This window comes from Drosophila biarmipes, chromosome 3L (genome assembly GCF_025231255.1).
Source record: "Drosophila biarmipes strain raj3 chromosome 3L, RU_DBia_V1.1, whole genome shotgun sequence".
NCBI lineage: Eukaryota > Metazoa > Arthropoda > Insecta > Diptera > Drosophilidae > Drosophila > Drosophila biarmipes.
The window spans coordinates 12,940,724-12,958,478 of record NC_066613.1 but is presented as its reverse complement, the minus strand read 5'-3'; the positions used below and the strand labels follow the sequence as shown (position 1 = coordinate 12,958,478).

Sequence of the window (17,755 nt, the reverse complement as noted above, 5' to 3'; positions counted from 1 at the left end):
TTTGTTCTCTTTATAATACCCTAACCGTGCATTTTACGAACCTATGTAAATTCCAATGTTAACCAGTTAACAGTGATAGCTAACACCCGAGTTGGCAGCCCGGTTGGGATCAGCTGTTTTGGACTGTTGTCGCGTGCAATTGGTTTTTTATTTTAACGATTTTGTTTTACTGAATTTAGACCACTTTAAAAATGCAGTGCACTCGTGCAGTTGCCAGGCTGGCCAGTGGCATTGCGAGGACACCATGGGTAGGATTGATCCCATTAAAAGGCGCCATTTGTTGGCAAATCAGCCGCTTCAATGCACCGCCTGCAACTCTTATATAAACGGTGTACAATTTTTAAATTTACCATTATTTAGGTGACACAACAGCCCTATAGACAGACTCCAGCGGTGTTGGGTGTATTGGAGCAATCCTGCCGCCTGTGCTCATCCGCCGGCGTGGTGGATAGCCCGAATAAAACCAAACCCGGCACGGCAGCACCCACTGAAGGCGGAATCCTGAAGAGAGTGCTCACCAAAGTGGGCTTCACACCGAACACAAAGGCGGTGGGTTCTATTTTTGAATTAAATATGTCTCAAATTTATCAGAGTTATCCCATATCAGCGCCTCAAGGTCACCAGTCACCTGTTGTACGAGAGCGTGGCCGATAAGATCAACTATGTGGCCTTCTTCCGCGACTTCAATCTGCCAAATACGTTCAACTCCTGGTTCCTGGTCACCGAACTGCACGTCTGGCTGCTGCTGATGCGCTCCATGGCCGAGGGTTCCGAAACGGGCGAGGATGGCCGCTTCCTGCGCAACTGCATCGTGGAGGCCATGTGGGGGGACGTCAACACACGCGCCAAGAAGCTGGGAGTAGGTTTCGATCTAGTAAACCTTTCTTCTTCTTTTTCTGAGAAGATATGATCTCTACCCTCCTAATCTGATACTCATGTGCCAACCCTCTGTCATCCCCGCACAGGCGCACAATCCCTCGCGTACCCGTCAGCAGATCGAGACGTTGTCCGAGCAGTTCCAAGCAGCGCTCATCGCCTACGACGAGGGCATCATGTCCGACGACCGGGTCCTGGCCTGCGCCCTGTGGCGTCGCTTCTTCGAGATGAACTGCGATGACTACGCGCAGATTGAGCGGCTGGTCAAGTACGTCCGCCAGCAGGCCGCCATGCTGGACAGTTTGCCGCGCGAACAGTTCATCATCAAGCCCAAGGTGGCCTGGCTGGATCTGGACAAGTGCAAGGTGTAATCTAAGTTTATTCTGTTTTTTAATAAAGTTGAGAGTATGTAAAGTAAAAGCTAAATCGTGAGGTCCTCAACGGACTGATTACTCAAGGCACGCAGCTGGCACTTGAGCAGGAAGGCTGTGATCCTGCGCTCCGCGCGTTTTCGCTGGGGATCTTTGAGTTGTGCCAGCACCTGGTCCATCTGCAGGAAGCTGCTCCTGGGGGAGAGTATCTCCGCCGGCTCCTGTTCCTCGTAGATGATTTCCTCGTGAATGATCTGCTCGCCGGGCTCCTCGATGACCTCCTCAATGATGAAGGTGCTGGGCTGTTGAGGGACCTCCCCATTTTCGTAGGTCTCCCAGAGGAACTGCACGGGAATCCCCTCCTGGATGGCCTCCTCCTGTTTGCCGGGGGAGTCCCTGGCCTTGGATTTGCTTTTGCTTCTCGATGGCGGCTGGTTCTCGGCCAGAAACCGAAGGCGCTCCAAGTACGGCCAGGTGGAGCCGCTGGTGTCCGCCCGGCGGAACTCCTTGCGGAACTGGTAGTGCAGGTTGTTCCAGCGCATCAGGCAGAAGTCCACTGAGGGCGGTACTTCTTTAGAGGGATTCAAAGGGATTCGCAATAACTTACCATCGCAACCCATCCGCTCGGCTATCCTGGCCCAAACGTCCGTTTTCGCCTTCATGGCATCGTAGTTCGAGAGCCCGGACCTTTTGTAGAGCACGGGATTCGGTTCCACCAGGTCGATCAACTTGAAGTCGAAGGGTCTGTTCTTCTTGTAGCTGGTGCGCATTGTCAATAGTTTAAAAATTATTTTTATTTTATTTTATAGCTTGGTACTGAGATCGGCCAAGAGTTCCACTTGACAAAATCTTATTCATTGCGTTTTGCGTTTTTTAAATTAGGTTTAAAAATCCTTCCTTTTGTTGGAGACAATGTAGACGTTAGAGATGCGTGGGCCTCCATGGTGGGTGGTCTTGGGTGACCATGCTCCGCGTTCCGCTGTACGGCGTACGGCCACATTTCACGTAGCGATGGTTTCGCCAGCCCTAGCACATCTCAATATTGTGGATCCCCGGTGCGCGAATGGAGACTAGGTAGCACGTAGGCTGTTCCTAGGCCAGTGCGCGAATTGGTGGATCCGACACGCCATGGTTCGTCGTTAGTTGTGTAGAAAAGCCATCAAGTTCAGGATCAGCCCCAGCTTCCTCTTGTCCGCCGGATAAGCACTTTCCGGCAGGTTGCGGAACACTTCCCACCACTTCTCCTTCATGGCCTCCAGCGGGTCCATGTTGACCGCGGAGGGGCCCCTTGGTGGGCAGGAAAATGAGGCTCCTGAAGTCGCTGACGTGGACTTTGTTGATGGCCACGAAGAAGGGCGCAATCCATTAATTGGAAGCTGGGAAAGATTGTATACTCTCTATTGGAAAATGGAAATCATCTGTGGAAGCAGTTCAGAAACTTGGAAATTTGAATTTCCCTCGCGACTAGAGGCCGATATTTTACGCGATAGTGGAGCAGCCATCTCCAACCCAACGCCGGACGGTATTATTTGCTGGCTCACTGCGCGGTCACACTGCTACTTTTATTTGACGACGTAGGAGCTGAAAAAATTGTGGAGTGAAAAATTGAAAAAGTGCCCGAAAAACTATAATTTGGCCAGCAATCTTACCACTTTCAGCACACCAGCAATGAACATGTAAGTCTAAACACACTCACACACACGGGAGAGGCCCCCCTTGGGGCTGAAATCCAGTTGACCATGCGGCCAGGGGCCGAGTGTCGAAAATCAATAAATTCAAAATGGCAGTAAAAAATGAAAATTACATAAAAAAAGATCGCTTGGTGTAACTTTCAACATTTTGGCTCCGCATCGAAAGGCTCAAAATTCTAATTTCATGGCACAAAACGCTCGTTGCAGGTACAACGGACAGGTGAACGCCTACGGCGGTGGTGGTGGAGGAGCGGGCGGCGGCCTTCCCGGTGGCATGGTGCCAAATCGCATGGGCGGAGGAGCTCCCGGGGGCGGACCCGGCGGAGCGGGCATGTTCCAGCGCAACCGCTCGGCTCCCTATCCGGGATTCAATGGGCACGGACCCGCCAACGGAGGACAGCGCCGCATGAACGGCGGCGGTCCTGGCATGGGACCCGGAGGACCCCGCGGCCAAGAGGGCTTCGGCGGCCAGAACGGTGGCCAGCGCTCTTCCAACCACGGCGCCCACTTGCCCAAGATCGTTTGGTCCGAGGTCAACCTCACGCCATTCCGCAAGAACTTCTACAAGCCCTGCGAATCGGTGCTAGCCCGCACTCCCGGCGAGACCGAGACCTTCCTCACCAGCAATGAGATCACCATTAAGGGGGACCAGGTGCCCACACCCAGTATTGAGTTCGAGGAGGGCGGCTTCCCCGACTACGTGATGAACGAGATCCGCAAGCAGGGCTTCGCCAAGCCAACGGCCATTCAGGCACAGGGTTGGCCCATCGCTTTGAGCGGACGCGATCTGGTGGGCGTGGCCCAGACCGGATCGGGCAAGACCCTGGCCTACGTATTGCCAGCGGTGGTGCATATCAACAACCAGCCACGCCTGGAGCGTGGCGATGGACCCATCGCCCTGGTGCTGGCTCCCACTCGGGAGCTGGCCCAGCAGATTCAGCAGGTGGCCATCGAGTTTGGCAGCAACACGCATGTGCGCAACACCTGCATCTTTGGAGGGGCCCCCAAGGGTCAGCAGGCGCGCGATCTGGAGCGCGGCGTGGAGATTGTGATTGCCACACCGGGACGACTGATCGATTTCCTCGAGCGGGGCACCACCTCGCTGAAGAGATGCACCTATCTGGTGCTGGACGAGGCCGATCGTATGCTGGACATGGGCTTCGAGCCCCAGATCAGGAAGATCATGCAACAGATTCGCCCGGACCGTCAGGTTCTGATGTGGTCCGCCACCTGGCCCAAGGAGGTGCGCCAGCTGGCCGAAGAGTTCCTTAATAACTATATTCAGGTGAACATTGGGTCGCTGTCGCTGAGCGCCAACCACAACATCCTTCAGATCGTGGACGTGTGCGATGAGAACGAGAAGCTGATGAAGCTGATCAAGTTGCTGACGGACATCTCGGCGGAGAACGAGACCAAGACGATCATCTTCGTCGAGACCAAGAAGCGTGTGGACGAGATCACGCGCAATATCTCCCGTCAGGGCTGGCGCGCTTGCGCCATTCACGGCGATAAGTCGCAGCAGGAGCGCGACTTTGTGCTCTCGAGCTTCCGCAATGGCCGGCACTCGATCCTGGTGGCCACCGATGTGGCTGCCCGCGGACTCGGTGAGTAAACGTAGCCTTTGTGGGCCTCCAACGGGGCCGCCTTCCGTTTTTCTCTCCGTAACCAAGCAATTGTTGCCTGTGGATCAATCAGCATCCCGTGGGGTTTTCAATCATTATTTTGTGATTCGTCGTCGACGCCTTCCTGGTTCGTCTGGTCTCAGCGATCCGTCAGCGATGAATCGGCCAACACCGCCCAGCCTCTTCGCTCTTTCTTCCGCTCTGTTTCCAGAACTTTGGAGGTTTTTTGGTTCGGGTCAGTTCCGGATTTCACATTTCATTTTCGATTTGAGCTCAATGCGAAATCGAACTTTTCCCTGGTAGCGGAAAGATTCTTGGGTTTCATATATGGAACCGTTCTGCGGTTTATTATTCTTTTCTAGTCTGTAAATAATCATCGTAGAACGAAATTTTTGTTTATATTGCATTAATCTAAATATGTTTTGTAAAAAAGCTCTGCCAGTACGTTTCGCCAGGCTGTATTTCGGCTTGCCTGTGTTTAAACTTTTTTCAATTCCAGGATATTGAGTTGAAAATTAGGAAATTTCTTGGTGGGCAGCTGAGCGAAATTTACTGGGCTCTTCACTGGTTAATCGTCTATCAAACTGTGTAATTTCGTGAAAGTGAAAACCGGAAAAGGACCGATTGTTAATACTTTTGCATGTTCGAACTCATCCAGCCGAAGATCTGCTACTTATAATTTTTCGGGAACGTTTGGGCCTTAGTTCAATGATTTTCGAGTGGTTCGATTCCTGGTGGACCGCCAAGCTCCTCTCGATCCCTTTAGTTTCTGCTCAACTATTCTCCGAGTACGAGGAAATGGTGTGGTCTCAAATAATGAGGGGAATGTGTTTGTTCTCCATGCATTGCTGGTTATACGATGTTGTTTACCTTTAGTTTGTTTGTTGCTCTCTTGCTCATAGTTTTTAGTTGTGTCTCGTCAATCACATTTTGAGTAACCTTACCGTATAAAGCAACTTACTGTCAGTCAAGGAGTCAATGGCCCAGCAAAATAATCTAAAAGTATAAATCAAAAGTAAATAATCTCAGTGCTCCCTAAAAATATAACCCTTTAATCCAAGGCGAACCGATTAAACAGCGCCTAAAAACCATATGTATTTTTTAATTTTTTTTTTTAGTTTATAGAATAATGCGAAGTAACTAATGTGTTGAGTAATTGCAAGATTTTGCGGACCAAGAATTTTTTGACTGATGATAACTTTCTGTAGCTTATTTATGTATCATAAAGTATCTTATACTATATTACGTCGCTCCTTACTCTATGTATAAACCTAAATTTGTGTGTGAACAAAAATATCATCAGCACCTTATATGAAATGGACTTCGATTTTTCAAATGGCAAAACAGAACAAAAAAAGTTTAAAGTTTAATGTTTAAAAGTTATATACACAAAGCAGTTAAAGAGAAAAGCTATATATACAAGTTGAGGGTTGAGTTATAAGTTTCTAGCATTGCCGAGATCCGTGGGATCTCCCTCATCACGACCCACTTGCGAGGACAGGATCTCCAGGGACTCTTGCGCGTAAGACTAACTCTAATCCATTCTAACCCTAGGTCGTCGGGGTAAGTACTAGGCTAATTTACTTCTTCCTAATCATAGCGATATGTCCGCACCCCCCTCCTCCCTCCCTCCCACCGAAGTATCTAACCATATTTACCTTTGAAAGACCAGCACCCCTATCATAAGCTTTGCTCATTCATTTACTTTTATACTACCTATTTATAATATTAATTTAATCAAGCCGTCTCTTGTATGCATTAAGCTTAAACATTTATATTACGATTTGTGTATTGAGAAAAAAAGTATAAGATATGAAAGTATGATGAGAAGAAAAGGTCGAGGTCCACATTTCTGCAGTATAGAAAGAACATATATCTGTTTGCCAAAGATGTATAGTTATTAATATACGCTAAATAGTATTGATGGCGAAATTTTTGTTCAAAGTACAAACATACCAAAAGAAATCTAAACTGAATTACCAACCGACAAATCCATTCAACGATTCGATCAAGTATATTTTAAGTTCTATTAACAAACGTACCCAAACCAAATGATCGCACCGACACGCACACCACCACACGAACACCCACACCACGACAGACACGGACACACACTAACATAACCCCCACACACACAAATAAGTTTTCGTTTTTGTTGAATAGTTTCTTGAGTATTGAGAAAGATTCCTATTTTCGACGTACTGCTTCGATTCGATATTTTTAACGCTTCTTTTCACCATTCTTCAATTTCAAACTCGAAATGAAAAATATAAATGAAATCAAACAGACGTTGACGATGTCAAGTTTGTGATCAACTATGATTATCCTTCGAACTCGGAGGACTACGTGCACCGCATTGGACGCACCGGACGCTCCAACAACACCGGCACCGCCTACACCTTGTTCACGCACTCCAACGCCAACAAGGCCAATGACCTGATCCAGGTGCTGCGCGAGGCCAACCAGGTGAGTTATCTGAGGAGCTGTGTGATCTAGGAAGCGGGGTTCTGAACTACCTCAGCTACTTAAAATAATAGCACACAATAAAATGTAAAATTGTATGAATTTTAGAAGGAAAAAATTATGTAACATAAGAATTCTCCTTAATATCCGATTTTAATATTTTATACCCCAGGGATCCGAATTTTAAACTACCTTAACTACTTAATATGGTTGTATCCTAGTAAAATCTAAATTATTTACATTTTTATAATGCATTTTAAAAGATCAAGTTAAAACAATGTGAGATTTCTTTTAAATACCAACCGTTTCTTAAATTTGTGTCTGATATAAATCAATTAAATATAAGGAAACTTCTAGATAGAACACCAAAAGAACAATTATAGAAGCTTAACTAACAAATTTCCCGCAGGCAAGTTGTTTTGTTCAGAATAAAGAACATCAAAAGTAGTCCAGTCCATTGAACCGCATCCCTTCTCAACTTACTAAATACTTCCATGTACTTACTCTATGTTTTCCCTCCCCCAACAGACCATCAACCCCAAACTGATGAACATGGCCATGAGCGGGGGCTACAACAAGCGCGGCGGCGGCATGGGTGGTGGCTACCGTGGCGGCAACGGCTACCAGGGTCGCAACCAGCAAATGGGTGGTGGCTACAACGGCGGCAACAACTATCGTAACAACAACGGTCCCGGAGGCAACATGAATCGCAATGCCTTCAACGGAGGCGGAGCTGGTGGACCACCTCGTTTCGACCAGAAGCCACGCACCTCGCCGCCAAACCAGGGCGGTCAGGGCGGATACCGCGGCCAGGGAGGCAGTGGCTACCAGGGCCAGCAGCAGCAGCAGCAGCAGAACGGCGGAGTGCCCTTCTCCCGCTTCAATCCCAATGCCGCTTGCTTCGAGCCCAACAAGGCACAGAACGCTCCGGGATCTGTGCCGCCACAGGCGCAACATCAGCAGCAGCAGCAGCAACAGCAGCAGCAGCAGGCACAGGCTGCCCAGCAGCAACACCTGCTGCCCGATGCCTCCGTTCAGGCGGCGATGGCAGCGGCCAACTACGGAGTCGATCAGAAGCGCTCCCGTTTCTCGCCGTACAACATGAACTTCGCCAACATGCCCCCGCCACCGATGAACCAGCAGCAGGCAGCTGCGGCGGCGGCCCAGCAGCAACAGTTGCAGACACCCCAGCAGCAGCAGCAACCACAGGCTTACGGCCAGTACTCGTCGATGTCCTCCAGCATGGCAACCGTGTCGCTGAACGGAGGAGCAACGGCGGTGGCCAACTCTTACCGCGCCCAGTATGCAGTGCCCACGCAGGCGGCTCCCTATATGATGGCGAACGGCGGCGACATCTTTGCCTACCCGCCGCCCCCGCTGCCCGTGCAGAACTAGAGGCTCTATAGTTCAAAAGAGGCTACCAAATTGTAGATCCTGCTCTACTGTAATTTCCTTTCCCCACACGAACATTACACGCACATCCATACACCCACCCGTATCAATGTACACAAGTCACGATTACGATTACAAGTCCAGGGACTTCATGGGGAAGATGTTAGATGAGCGTCGTTGATGTACGTTTCGTGTAGATCTCCTCCGCCCACGTCGTAGCTATATAATATGGTTTAATCTGGAATCAAATACGCTTTTAATTTGATAAATCTCTTCGTTTCCCCCAAAACAAAACCCCAATTTAGTTGATAAGCTTTTGGTTTAGTCAAATTGTTAGGGCATTCGAGTGCCGATCATCGATGTTGTTGGCATTTATATTTCCACAGCCCTGGGCGTATTTGATTTCTTTATACAATTCTCGAATATTGTACCTATCATTCATACACTGCAAAAGAAATGTTTGCAATGCTCCAAACAAACCCAAGCCAAAAGAGATTGGATTCAATCGGTTTACTAGGAAACACTAGAAGGGGAAAACACTCCCGCGCACACCTTTCACACTATCGGACACACACGTACACATAAGAAACAATGTCAATTTCTTAGAATCAAATGCGTATTATTATGTCATCTTAAACCATATTATGTGACTAGTCTAATGAATTGCTTAGCTGGATACTTTCACACAGTAACAAAATTAAACATACAAATAAAACAAAACGTCTAAATACTTTCAAAAATAAAATGTAATTCCATTTTATGTGAGCCCATAAGTATGAATTGATAACAAGATATAAATAAAGGAATTAATTAGAAGTTCAACTGTGTGTATTTCAATACTCCCTCTGTAAAACAAGGCGGTGAGTCTTTAAACTTAATTGATTTGCTTTTATTTTCCATTTTAAATATATATATATATATTTCCATATAAGAAAAACTATCATACATCCAAAATTATCATAATAATAAATAGAACTAAATTATACAAATATTACTAGACAGCTTCATCCGTTAATTGCATATCCAACGAACACTATCGTCTCCATACTCAACGTTACACCATTTCGAGAATTTGACGGAAAATATTTGTTAAAAAATTACACCATGAGATTTATGACTAACAAAATTGCGTGAGAATGTAGAAGTCATTTGTTTGTTACACTTTATATTATTTACTTTGTATGATTTGTGTTTGCTTTGTTCGGGATCCAAACTCCTCCTCCGCATCCTCCTTGTGGCATTTGCATATATATCGCTTTATAACGTTTGCTCGACTCCTAAATCTATGTACCTTGCGCTTTCTGATCCAACTCGCTACAATCCCTGTCCTACTCGTACTCTCATCTCACCGGTTCTTTGGCTGCCTCTTGAATATTTTTGTAGTTTAATGCTTATTTGTTGCTCCGCATAGGTTTAGTAGTTGCTCATCGTGTTTGTTGTAAGTAGTACGCATATAGGGGGCTCGATCTGCCCGCCGGGGGTTCTGAGGTTCTGAAACATTGAGTGCAGTTTTACAATTTCTTAATTGATGTTCTTCGAATTTTTTTGTTTTTGGCTTTTCTTGGATTTTTGTCATGGGTTCGTTTTATATACTTTTGGTTAATTTCATCTTTGGCTGCAGTTCTCTCCAACTGTGTCTCTGAACGTGGGTGCATCCTCCGTCTGCTGGCTGTTTACATATATAGATATCACGAGAGTTCCTGCGAGAACTGAGTCTCCAGGGTGGGTCTAGTTCTAGTGGGGTTCCTGCTGGGATTGCGTATCGGTGGTCCAGGGCTGCCATATCCTGCCGCATACAGCTGCGGGCACGAGTCTTTTATGAGTTCCTGCGTCTCACGCAGTTGCCGCTGCACCTGCGGAGCCAGTCGCTGCACGCTGATGGCGGGCGGGAACTTGTATTCCGCCGCCGGAGCGGGCTGAAATGTAAACGGGTTAGGTAAATTAAGTTTTGATTTTAGCTGTAGTTATTAATAACGTAAAAATCAACCGATAAGGTGTCAATTTCCGGGTAATGTTTTCAGGGGTGACAATGTCAGGGGTGATAATGTCAAGGGTGACAATGTCAGGGACAAAATTTTGTAAGGTAGCACAAAAATGTGAATTTTTTATAGTTTGATATTTAGTTTAGAGAGACAAAAAAATCTAATTAATGAAACGATCATGAATTTTGAAATATGTCAATGACAATGCCATTGGAGTTATTGGTGACATTCTCTGGGGGAAGACCAATAGGTCCAATATTTATTGTTTAAACACTTTATGATTTATCTTTAGGATAAAAGCAGTCCAACTATTGACCCTATTCAAACGATGGCAACAAATTTTGACATTGTAATGGGTGACATTGTCATGTGTTTCACTGTCATCGGTTACATTGCCATTACTTTCTCATGATAGCTCACCTGTACGCCGTGCATCATCTCGCCGTAGTAGGCTCCCGGCGGAGGAGGCGGTGGCTGTTGCTGCTGCATTTGGCTGTGTGGAGCGGTTGGCGGTTCGTACGTTTCGGGGGCGTTGGAAAGGGCTGTCGCCGTCGGGGGGGCAGTGCTCGTGGGGGCTGCACCGTAGTAGGCCAGCTGCAGGGGCCCTCGACCCGCTGCAATTCCGGAAATGGCGCCGGCGCCATTGAGGAAGCCACCGCTGGACCCGGTGGCAATATACTGAACGGAAGGAGGCGGTGCCGGCGGTGGACAAGCGGTACTGCCCGGTGGACCGGCTGTAGCGGTGCTGCCATAGATGAGGCGTTTTGGACTCACGCTCTGCGGCTTGGTTCCGGCGGGAAGGGACAACATATATTGCTGTTGCTGCTGGTAGAGCTGCTGCTGCTGCTGACTGAGTTGCTGTTGCTGCTGCTGCTGATGTTGCTGCTGCAACTGGACGAGCTGTGCCGCTGCTGCCGCCGTGGACGTGTTGACAACATTAGGATCCAACTGGGGCAACAGTATTAGTTGCTGCTGCTGTTGCTGGTAGAGCACCGCCGCCTGTTGCTGCTGCTGCTGTTGCTGCCGCCCTGCCAACACATGTTGAGGTAGATACTCCGTCGTGGGCAGCGTGACTATCGTAGAGGAGGAGGCGGTGACCGTCGCCGCACTGGAAGGCTGTAGCAGCAGGCCAGCTCCGCGTGGAGGCTGCTTGAGCGGCACCTGCACCTGGCGGATGGGCGTCGTCTGCAGCGAGCGACTGGCCGAGGAGCATATGGAGGCCGTGATGCTGGCGGACTCCCAGTGTTGACGCAGGGCGTTCAGTCGGGCCTCCTCCAGAGCGATCTCCGTCTCGCTGGCCGAGTCGTAGTCGGGACCCTGAAAGTAAAGTTGAGGTTAGACAGGTTCACAAAGCAATAGCATAAAAAGGTGTTGCTAACAAAACAATTTTCGAATACACAGGAAAAAAATTATAATTCTCTGATCAAAAAAAAATATTAATTTAATTTTAAAAACTTTATATTTGAGACTTTTTCATATAAAAACATGTGACAAATTCTCGACACAAAAATTAAATATTTAAACAAAACAAAATATTTCATTATTTTTTTTCGTTTTCTTGTGTGTATTTTTCTCATCTCTTTGATCTCTAATTTTCAGGTAAGAAGCGAATTTTAAAGGTTTCTCGCATGTTGTTCGAAAAAAAAAAAAAACAAATTAGCGGCCATAAAACCAATTGTTTGGTTGTTCCGATTGAGCGCAACCAAATACTTAGTACATTTAAATTTTGAACATTGGGCAGCGAGCCATTTGTTTATTATCGTGGAACAGCGTATTACATATAAATATTATGACTATTTAAACCATTTTATTTGCTCCAAATGAGATTAATGGAGTGGTTTTCTTTTTGAAAAATCAACAAATGCTTTTAATAGGGGGTATTTTCAGTTGCTACTCAATTGAATAGGTTTTATAAATATATTTTCATGTTTAAAACACTAATTTGTGGGACTTAAGAGCAGACTCGCTTCTTTGCGTCAATGAATTTCTTGTTTAAAATGTTTTTCTGTTTAGGGAAACAGGCAAACAAATATTTCTTCTGTCCCATAAAGCATGGAAACACTTAATAGTTTAAACGTTCATCGCCCATAAATATCGGAAATACCCTATATTTATAGACCGCTTAATCCCAGGTGTTTTCTTATTTCTAAGTGGGCTCTCACCTCGTCGATCTTCTTGTCCAGCATGCGGAAGAAGTTCTGTTGGCTAGATGATATTTCCCTGGAAAAGTGAGGTGTTTATTTTCGTTTGGGCGGGCGGGGGGATGACTTACTGGCTTTGGAGCAGCGACAGGTTCTTGGCGCGCAGCAGGGAGACGGCCACGTCCTCGTCGCTGTCCTGGATGTCCTTATTGCTTAGCTCCTCGCTCTCGTCGTGCTTCTCGCGGTCGCGCTGCTGTGCCTTCTCGGCATCCTCGATGTGGCCTTCGTCCTCGTCCGTTTCGGCATCCGAGTCGGCTGCCAAGCAAATGGATAATGCCAAAGAAGAGTTTCGAGCATTAGTCAAGATGAGTGGGCAATTTCGCGAGTGCCACTGAGTGGCAAAAGTTTTGCAATAAGCCAAGTGGGGCAACTTCTTAGGGGCGTGGGGTGTTCGAGAAAAATGCTTAGAAAACACTTGTAGAAATCATAGGAGGACATATGTAAAAACATATGTAGCAACAAAAAAGGGTCCTAAAATATTAGTTGAGCAATAAATATTTAATTTAAATATTTTTTCAACCCAAATGTGGAAATTTTAAATCTCAAAATAAATATTTTTTCAAAACAAGAGGTGACTATTTTTCTAAAAGTTCCTTATCATAGCTCCTAACACTCAACACCCTTTATTTACTTCTTCGCCCTTCCTCTGCTAATCCATCATCCGCAACGTTCGGCTTGACCTGCGTATACTTAATATTTCCTTGGGCCTTCTTTGAAGTGGCCCTGCTACCCATAAATTTAATTAAAAACTGTTATGCATTTTAATGCAAATTCAAAGCGAGCCGTGTATTATGAATAAGTAATCTGGGACCGAGACTAAAGCCTAGGCGCCTCCGAAAAATTTGGGTCGTTTATGGCACAATGGCGCCTTTGTGTATGCTATACTTTTTAGCTTTAACCCTTTTGCGCACACAAGCACACAATTGGGGGCTCCGGGGGCTGGCCACACCCCTTGAAGCGGCGCCCACTGCAACAACAAGTTGCCTTTTTAGCAGTTAATTATACACACACAAAAATAACGGAGAAAAAAACAAGAAACACGCACACACCGACAGACACAAAGAGAGGGTTGGGCCATGGGGCATAGTCAAAAGTTCGCCATGTAGGCTAGGTTTTTACATTTTTATAAACTTAGGAGCAAGCACACGCTGGTGTTGGTGAGTTCGAGCACGTGTGTATGTTTTTGGTTTATATATAGACAATTCTCTGGGCTTTAAAATGTAGGCCTTTATTATTACTTTGGTGAATGCATGGCCTTAAACTGGGCCTCTCCTCTCCGCACCTCCTCTAGCCCCTGTTTTTTCACTGCTGGTGACATATTAATCAATGATGTCCTCATTGTGTGGAAACAGGTGGCTCACACACACAGGAACACGCACACACAGACACTTGCACACAGCCGGAGGCAAATTGATGTCGTCATGCGTGTAAGCTTTTGTTGTGCGAGGCAATACTGTTTCCTCGCCATTTCCCCCATTTCCCTTTTCCTACAGTGAAGAAAATGTTGATGTTTCCACCGATCGCATCCATATTTATCATCCAAATGATCGGTAAAACAGTATCAAAACAATATCAATATTTAACACGCAAAAAGAGGAACCAAATATCTATACATGGGTAGAGAAATCGAACAAAAATAATATAGATGGGTTGATGATTGATTTATTATTCGTTTGCCAATCAAATAATATTAGGATAGCGTTGGAATATTTAATAACTAATTTTATAATATATTATTTTTAAGCATATTAACTAAAACAAAGTTTTTTTTCACTATAATTGAATCTATTGATTGGTAACCTATGGTTTCCTAGGTCATTTTTCTTTCTGTGCACCATGAATGGATCTTATGAAGTCAGGCCCCACAGGATACACTCTCTTTTTGTGTACTCACCATGTCCTCCTTTCTTGCCGTTCGCTTTACTCTTCGATTTCCTGGGATACAAGTGTATCTTGCTCTGTCCACAGCCCATCTTTTGAATGTGCCGCTGCCTCTAGAAATCCAGAATCGCTGCTGCTTCTGCCTGTTGTTGTTGTTTTCAATTTGTGTTTCGTTTTTTGTGTGTTTTTTATTATTAATTTGTTGCTCGACACGTTGCTCTCGCGCTCTGTCTGCCGCTCGTCACTCTGCACCTCTCGTTCTGGCTGTCTTTTATTTACGTTTGCCGTCTATTCTTTCTTCTGTTTTATTCAATTTTCACTAATTTAACTATGTGTGTAAATTTAATTTATTTGATTTGATGTTGTTGCTCTTGCTGCTGCTGCTGCGTCTATTCCGTTGTCAATTTCGAAAGATTCGGGCGGCAGCAACAAATGCTCCTCGGGGGAAACACATTTGTGCGTGAGTTTTCCTCAGGCAAAATAAAAAATACCACCCAAGCCACCCACTCAACCAGCCACCTATTTCCAGTTGAAACCAATTACAGGCCAACTTGGCTAAGTCGAGTGAAATGCTTCGATGAGAGAGCAAGGTGTTCGAAACACCTGTTTAAATGGTAACTAATTTATAAAATCAATGTAAATGGCATTTATAAAAAATTGAATTTTGCAAACCTATTCGAAGATAAATTTTCTATAAATATATTTTTAGTATGGGTAAAAAATATATATTAGGATATTTAAGGTTTTATTTAAACAAAACATGCCACAAAATTTTATATATGATTTTAAAACTTTTGAAAAGGAGCCTAGACGTAGGCAACAAAATAGCTTAATTGTAAATGACTTCTTAAAAAAGATTTTTTATTATATAAAATATATGGGACACTGTTTTTAAAGATCGCAATCATAAATAAGTACTATTTTATTAAGGAGTTTTGGGGCATTTCTTTCTCAGGCAAAGGGGATTGATTTTAACCACCACAGTTTATCGTGAGTTCGGTTTTTCACTTATAGACGCTGCACTGTAGTGTCATTTCCCGTATTTATTTGTCCTCAGTATTTTTGGGGACCGAATCGGAAATTAAGTGGGTCCCTGGCTGGCACTCAACCACTTGTTTCAGCCGTGCTATAAATTCAATTTGCAGCGTCAATTTGTAAACAGGACAAACCCATAAAAGGGTTCCTCTGACCAGGGCTGCACCGCACGCCGCGACTCGCTCTCAAGGAGAACCAGGAGAACTTCACTATGTTGTGTGTTGATGATGGGGTTCCCTTGCCTCTGAAGGTGGGCCCGTGCGCTATAATCGCGCGCGTGTTGTTGTTTATGTTGTCGCTGGTAATTTAAACAAATAATAACAATAATAAGCACAACAAATAGTGTGCAGCAAAAACACTTGAATTATATTCAATTATTCGCAGAAAGAGTGAGAGCCCCGAGCACTCGGCCACTCGCTGGCTCGCTCTTTCGCTCACTGGATATTCTAATAGACACCGACGCGAAGCTCACGCACACACACAGGCTCCACTTTTGGGGGAAGGCGGACACAGACAGGCGCGCGCCAAAAAAGAGAGAGTGGCAGAGAGAGCGGGCGCTAGAGAGAGAGCGCCAGCGTGTGTGTGTGTGGGTGAGAGTTTCGGCTCTCTCCTCGCGTGCGAAATTGATTTTTCTATTTATAAAAAAAAAATCAAAATATATCCTCTTCTTTCACATTTTCCTCTTTTTTGATCATTTTATTTTAGTTGCCGCCAACTGGCAGCGAAACATAATTTATGTTTTATTTATGATTGCCGGATTCTCGTTTTATTTCCATTCCCGTGGCGACTTTCGGGTGGCCGCCGTTTTCTTTCGCCCCAAAAGAAACTTGTTTGATTTATCTCACTTGACCACTTGGGCGCATTTGGCCGTCGCGGAAAGGCACAGACACAGATACACTATCATTTACCGCTAGACGAACGCCAGTTTATTTACACCGATCCGCTAAAAACTAAGAGGAACTGTTGGCCATTCGACTCGGGGGTTTTCCAATTATTTACACTGGCTTTCTCCTGCGGAAAACTTTGCCGAAAAGTATCTGCGACGCGCTGCGAGCGTGTGGAATTTTGTATGCTGAAATTTATGCTGCCTGACACTCCTCTTTGTGTCACAAAAAAGAAGAGCGGAGCGGAGCGAGTCTGCCTTGGGGAGAGCGGCATGCCAACACACACCATGACGGAGGCGAGCGCTCAGCGCAATGGGGTGGGTTTTCCGGCGGAGCTTTCGCACAGGGGTTCAACGCGCGGAGCTGGAGCTTTCGAAAGGGCAAGATTGGCGCTGCAAGCTTTTCCACACGGTTGGCAACGCAAAAGCTGCTCCAGCATCTCCAAAAAGCTCCTGCAGAGGTCAGCCCCTATTTTCGGAGTGTTATACACTAACCCCTATTTGAATATTTTTGTATTATACAGTTGAACTCGTGAACCCGAAGGCTGTTATTGGAACTAGACAAGAAAAAATGAATTACATTAACTCCTTAAACATTTTTGGTGTAAAAAATATTTATTATATTTTTTTACAGAAACAACATGTTAGAAGAAAAGAAAAATAACTTATATTTACTTTTATTTTCAATTTTTTAAACTTGTTATTTTTTTTTAATTTTTACGTAGCTTAAGTTGAAACTATTAATTTTATTTTATATCCTAATTTTATTGTACCTGTGCCTATTGATTAATATTATTTTAAGCTTACTAAAGGTTTTTTTAAAGGTTTTCGAATTTTTGACACCACAAAAAAAGGATAGGTATTATTGATTAATACTTTTTTTTTAATTAACTGAGGGTTTTTTTACATTTTGAACAACACAAAAAAAGGATAATTTGATTGATCGCTTCTCGGCAATTTTGTTTGAGTTCAAGCTACATTTTTTTCACATTTTGCAAAAAGATATTCGCAAAAAAGTTGCGCCCCGTCATGTTAGGCCTCATTAATTTCCACAGCAGTGATTTTCTGACCACCGCTCCGCTCCACTTCCGCTGGCCAGAAAACCAGGACCAGGACCAGTCAACTACCCCCTGCGAACCCGCCCTTCTGCACAGCATTAGATGGGACATGTAGATGGCATTATTTATTGCATAATAATGAAGTGAGAAACGTTACAAATCAAAACACTCGACAGCATCGAGATAAACTTAGGTCCGTTTCCATTCCCTCGATTTTTTTTATCATTATAATATATTTTTGGGGCAGAAACGTTGGCATTTTTTCCGTGCATTTGTCAGCCGCATCGGAATTGAAACGTT

At 45.2% G+C, this 17,755-nt stretch overlaps 4 protein-coding genes across 10 annotated transcripts; 2 read left to right on the top strand and 2 right to left on the bottom strand.

The window, feature by feature from the left end:
* The first annotated feature begins 92 nt into the window (after positions 1-92).
* On the top strand, positions 93-1,296 carry LOC108028805 (ubiquinol-cytochrome-c reductase complex assembly factor 1). Its single transcript, XM_017100790.3, has 4 exons — positions 93-248; positions 361-549; positions 608-859; positions 966-1,296. Exons 1-4 carry the CDS (start codon positions 192-194, stop codon positions 1,245-1,247), a joined length of 780 nt encoding a protein of 259 aa, XP_016956279.1. The 5' UTR covers positions 93-191; the 3' UTR covers positions 1,248-1,296.
* LOC108028806 (uncharacterized) lies at positions 1,236-2,262 on the bottom strand. The gene is made up of 2 exons (XM_017100791.3): positions 1,855-2,262; positions 1,236-1,803 (listed from the first exon to the last, which is right to left on the bottom strand). The coding sequence occupies exons 1-2, from the start codon at positions 2,015-2,017 to the stop codon at positions 1,298-1,300; spliced, it is 669 nt and encodes a 222-aa protein (XP_016956280.1). The 5' UTR covers positions 2,018-2,262; the 3' UTR covers positions 1,236-1,297.
* A 501-nt stretch (positions 2,263-2,763) lies between these two features.
* On the top strand, positions 2,764-9,237 carry LOC108028330 (uncharacterized). The gene is made up of 4 exons (XM_017100070.3): positions 2,764-2,923; positions 3,146-4,542; positions 6,848-7,026; positions 7,552-9,237. Exons 1-4 carry the CDS (start codon positions 2,916-2,918, stop codon positions 8,416-8,418), a joined length of 2,451 nt encoding a protein of 816 aa, XP_016955559.1. The 5' UTR covers positions 2,764-2,915; the 3' UTR covers positions 8,419-9,237.
* Positions 9,238-9,276: 39 nt separating this feature from the next.
* On the bottom strand, positions 9,277-16,633 carry LOC108028331 (putative uncharacterized protein DDB_G0271606). 7 transcript variants are annotated; one of them, XM_017100074.3, is made up of 6 exons: positions 16,514-16,633; positions 14,493-14,807; positions 12,670-12,853; positions 12,560-12,617; positions 10,818-11,714; positions 9,277-10,331 (listed from the first exon to the last, which is right to left on the bottom strand). In XM_017100074.3, the coding sequence occupies exons 2-6, from the start codon at positions 14,569-14,571 to the stop codon at positions 10,104-10,106; spliced, it is 1,446 nt and encodes a 481-aa protein (XP_016955563.1). In that variant the 5' UTR covers positions 14,572-14,807; positions 16,514-16,633; the 3' UTR covers positions 9,277-10,103. The 7 variants fall into 7 exon arrangements, with proteins under 7 accessions (XP_016955563.1, XP_016955565.1, XP_016955561.1 ...); XM_017100076.3 differs by having other exon boundaries at positions 12,560-12,602; positions 16,423-16,621; XM_017100072.3 differs by having other exon boundaries at positions 16,360-16,620.
* Positions 16,634-17,755: the final 1,122 nt, after the last annotated feature.

Excerpts from the sequence above, each read along its gene's own strand:
- LOC108028805 (XM_017100790.3), top strand. The coding sequence starts at position 192 with ATGCAGTGCACTCGTGCAGTTGCCAGGCTGGCCAGTGGCATTGCGAGG. Across the intron at positions 249-360 it reads GCATTGCGAGGACACCATGG|GTGACACAACAGCCCTATAG; the intron begins GTAGGATTGATC and ends ACCATTATTTAG. Across the intron at positions 860-965 it reads CACGCGCCAAGAAGCTGGGA|GCGCACAATCCCTCGCGTAC; the intron begins GTAGGTTTCGAT and ends ATCCCCGCACAG.
- LOC108028806 (XM_017100791.3), bottom strand. The coding sequence starts at position 2,017 with ATGCGCACCAGCTACAAGAAGAACAGACCCTTCGACTTCAAGTTGATC. Across the intron at positions 1,804-1,854 it reads CGAGCGGATGGGTTGCGATG|TGGACTTCTGCCTGATGCGC; the intron begins GTAAGTTATTGC and ends TACCGCCCTCAG.
- LOC108028330 (XM_017100070.3), top strand. Across the intron at positions 4,543-6,847 it reads TGTGGCTGCCCGCGGACTCG|ACGTTGACGATGTCAAGTTT; the intron begins GTGAGTAAACGT and ends GAAATCAAACAG. Across the intron at positions 7,027-7,551 it reads TGCTGCGCGAGGCCAACCAG|ACCATCAACCCCAAACTGAT; the intron begins GTGAGTTATCTG and ends CTCCCCCAACAG.
- LOC108028331 (XM_017100074.3), bottom strand. The coding sequence starts at position 14,571 with ATGGGCTGTGGACAGAGCAAGATACACTTGTATCCCAGGAAATCGAAG. Across the intron at positions 12,618-12,669 it reads CTGTCGCTGCTCCAAAGCCA|GGAAATATCATCTAGCCAAC; the intron begins GTAAGTCATCCC and ends TCACTTTTCCAG. Across the intron at positions 11,715-12,559 it reads TGGACAAGAAGATCGACGAG|GGTCCCGACTACGACTCGGC; the intron begins GTGAGAGCCCAC and ends CTTTACTTTCAG.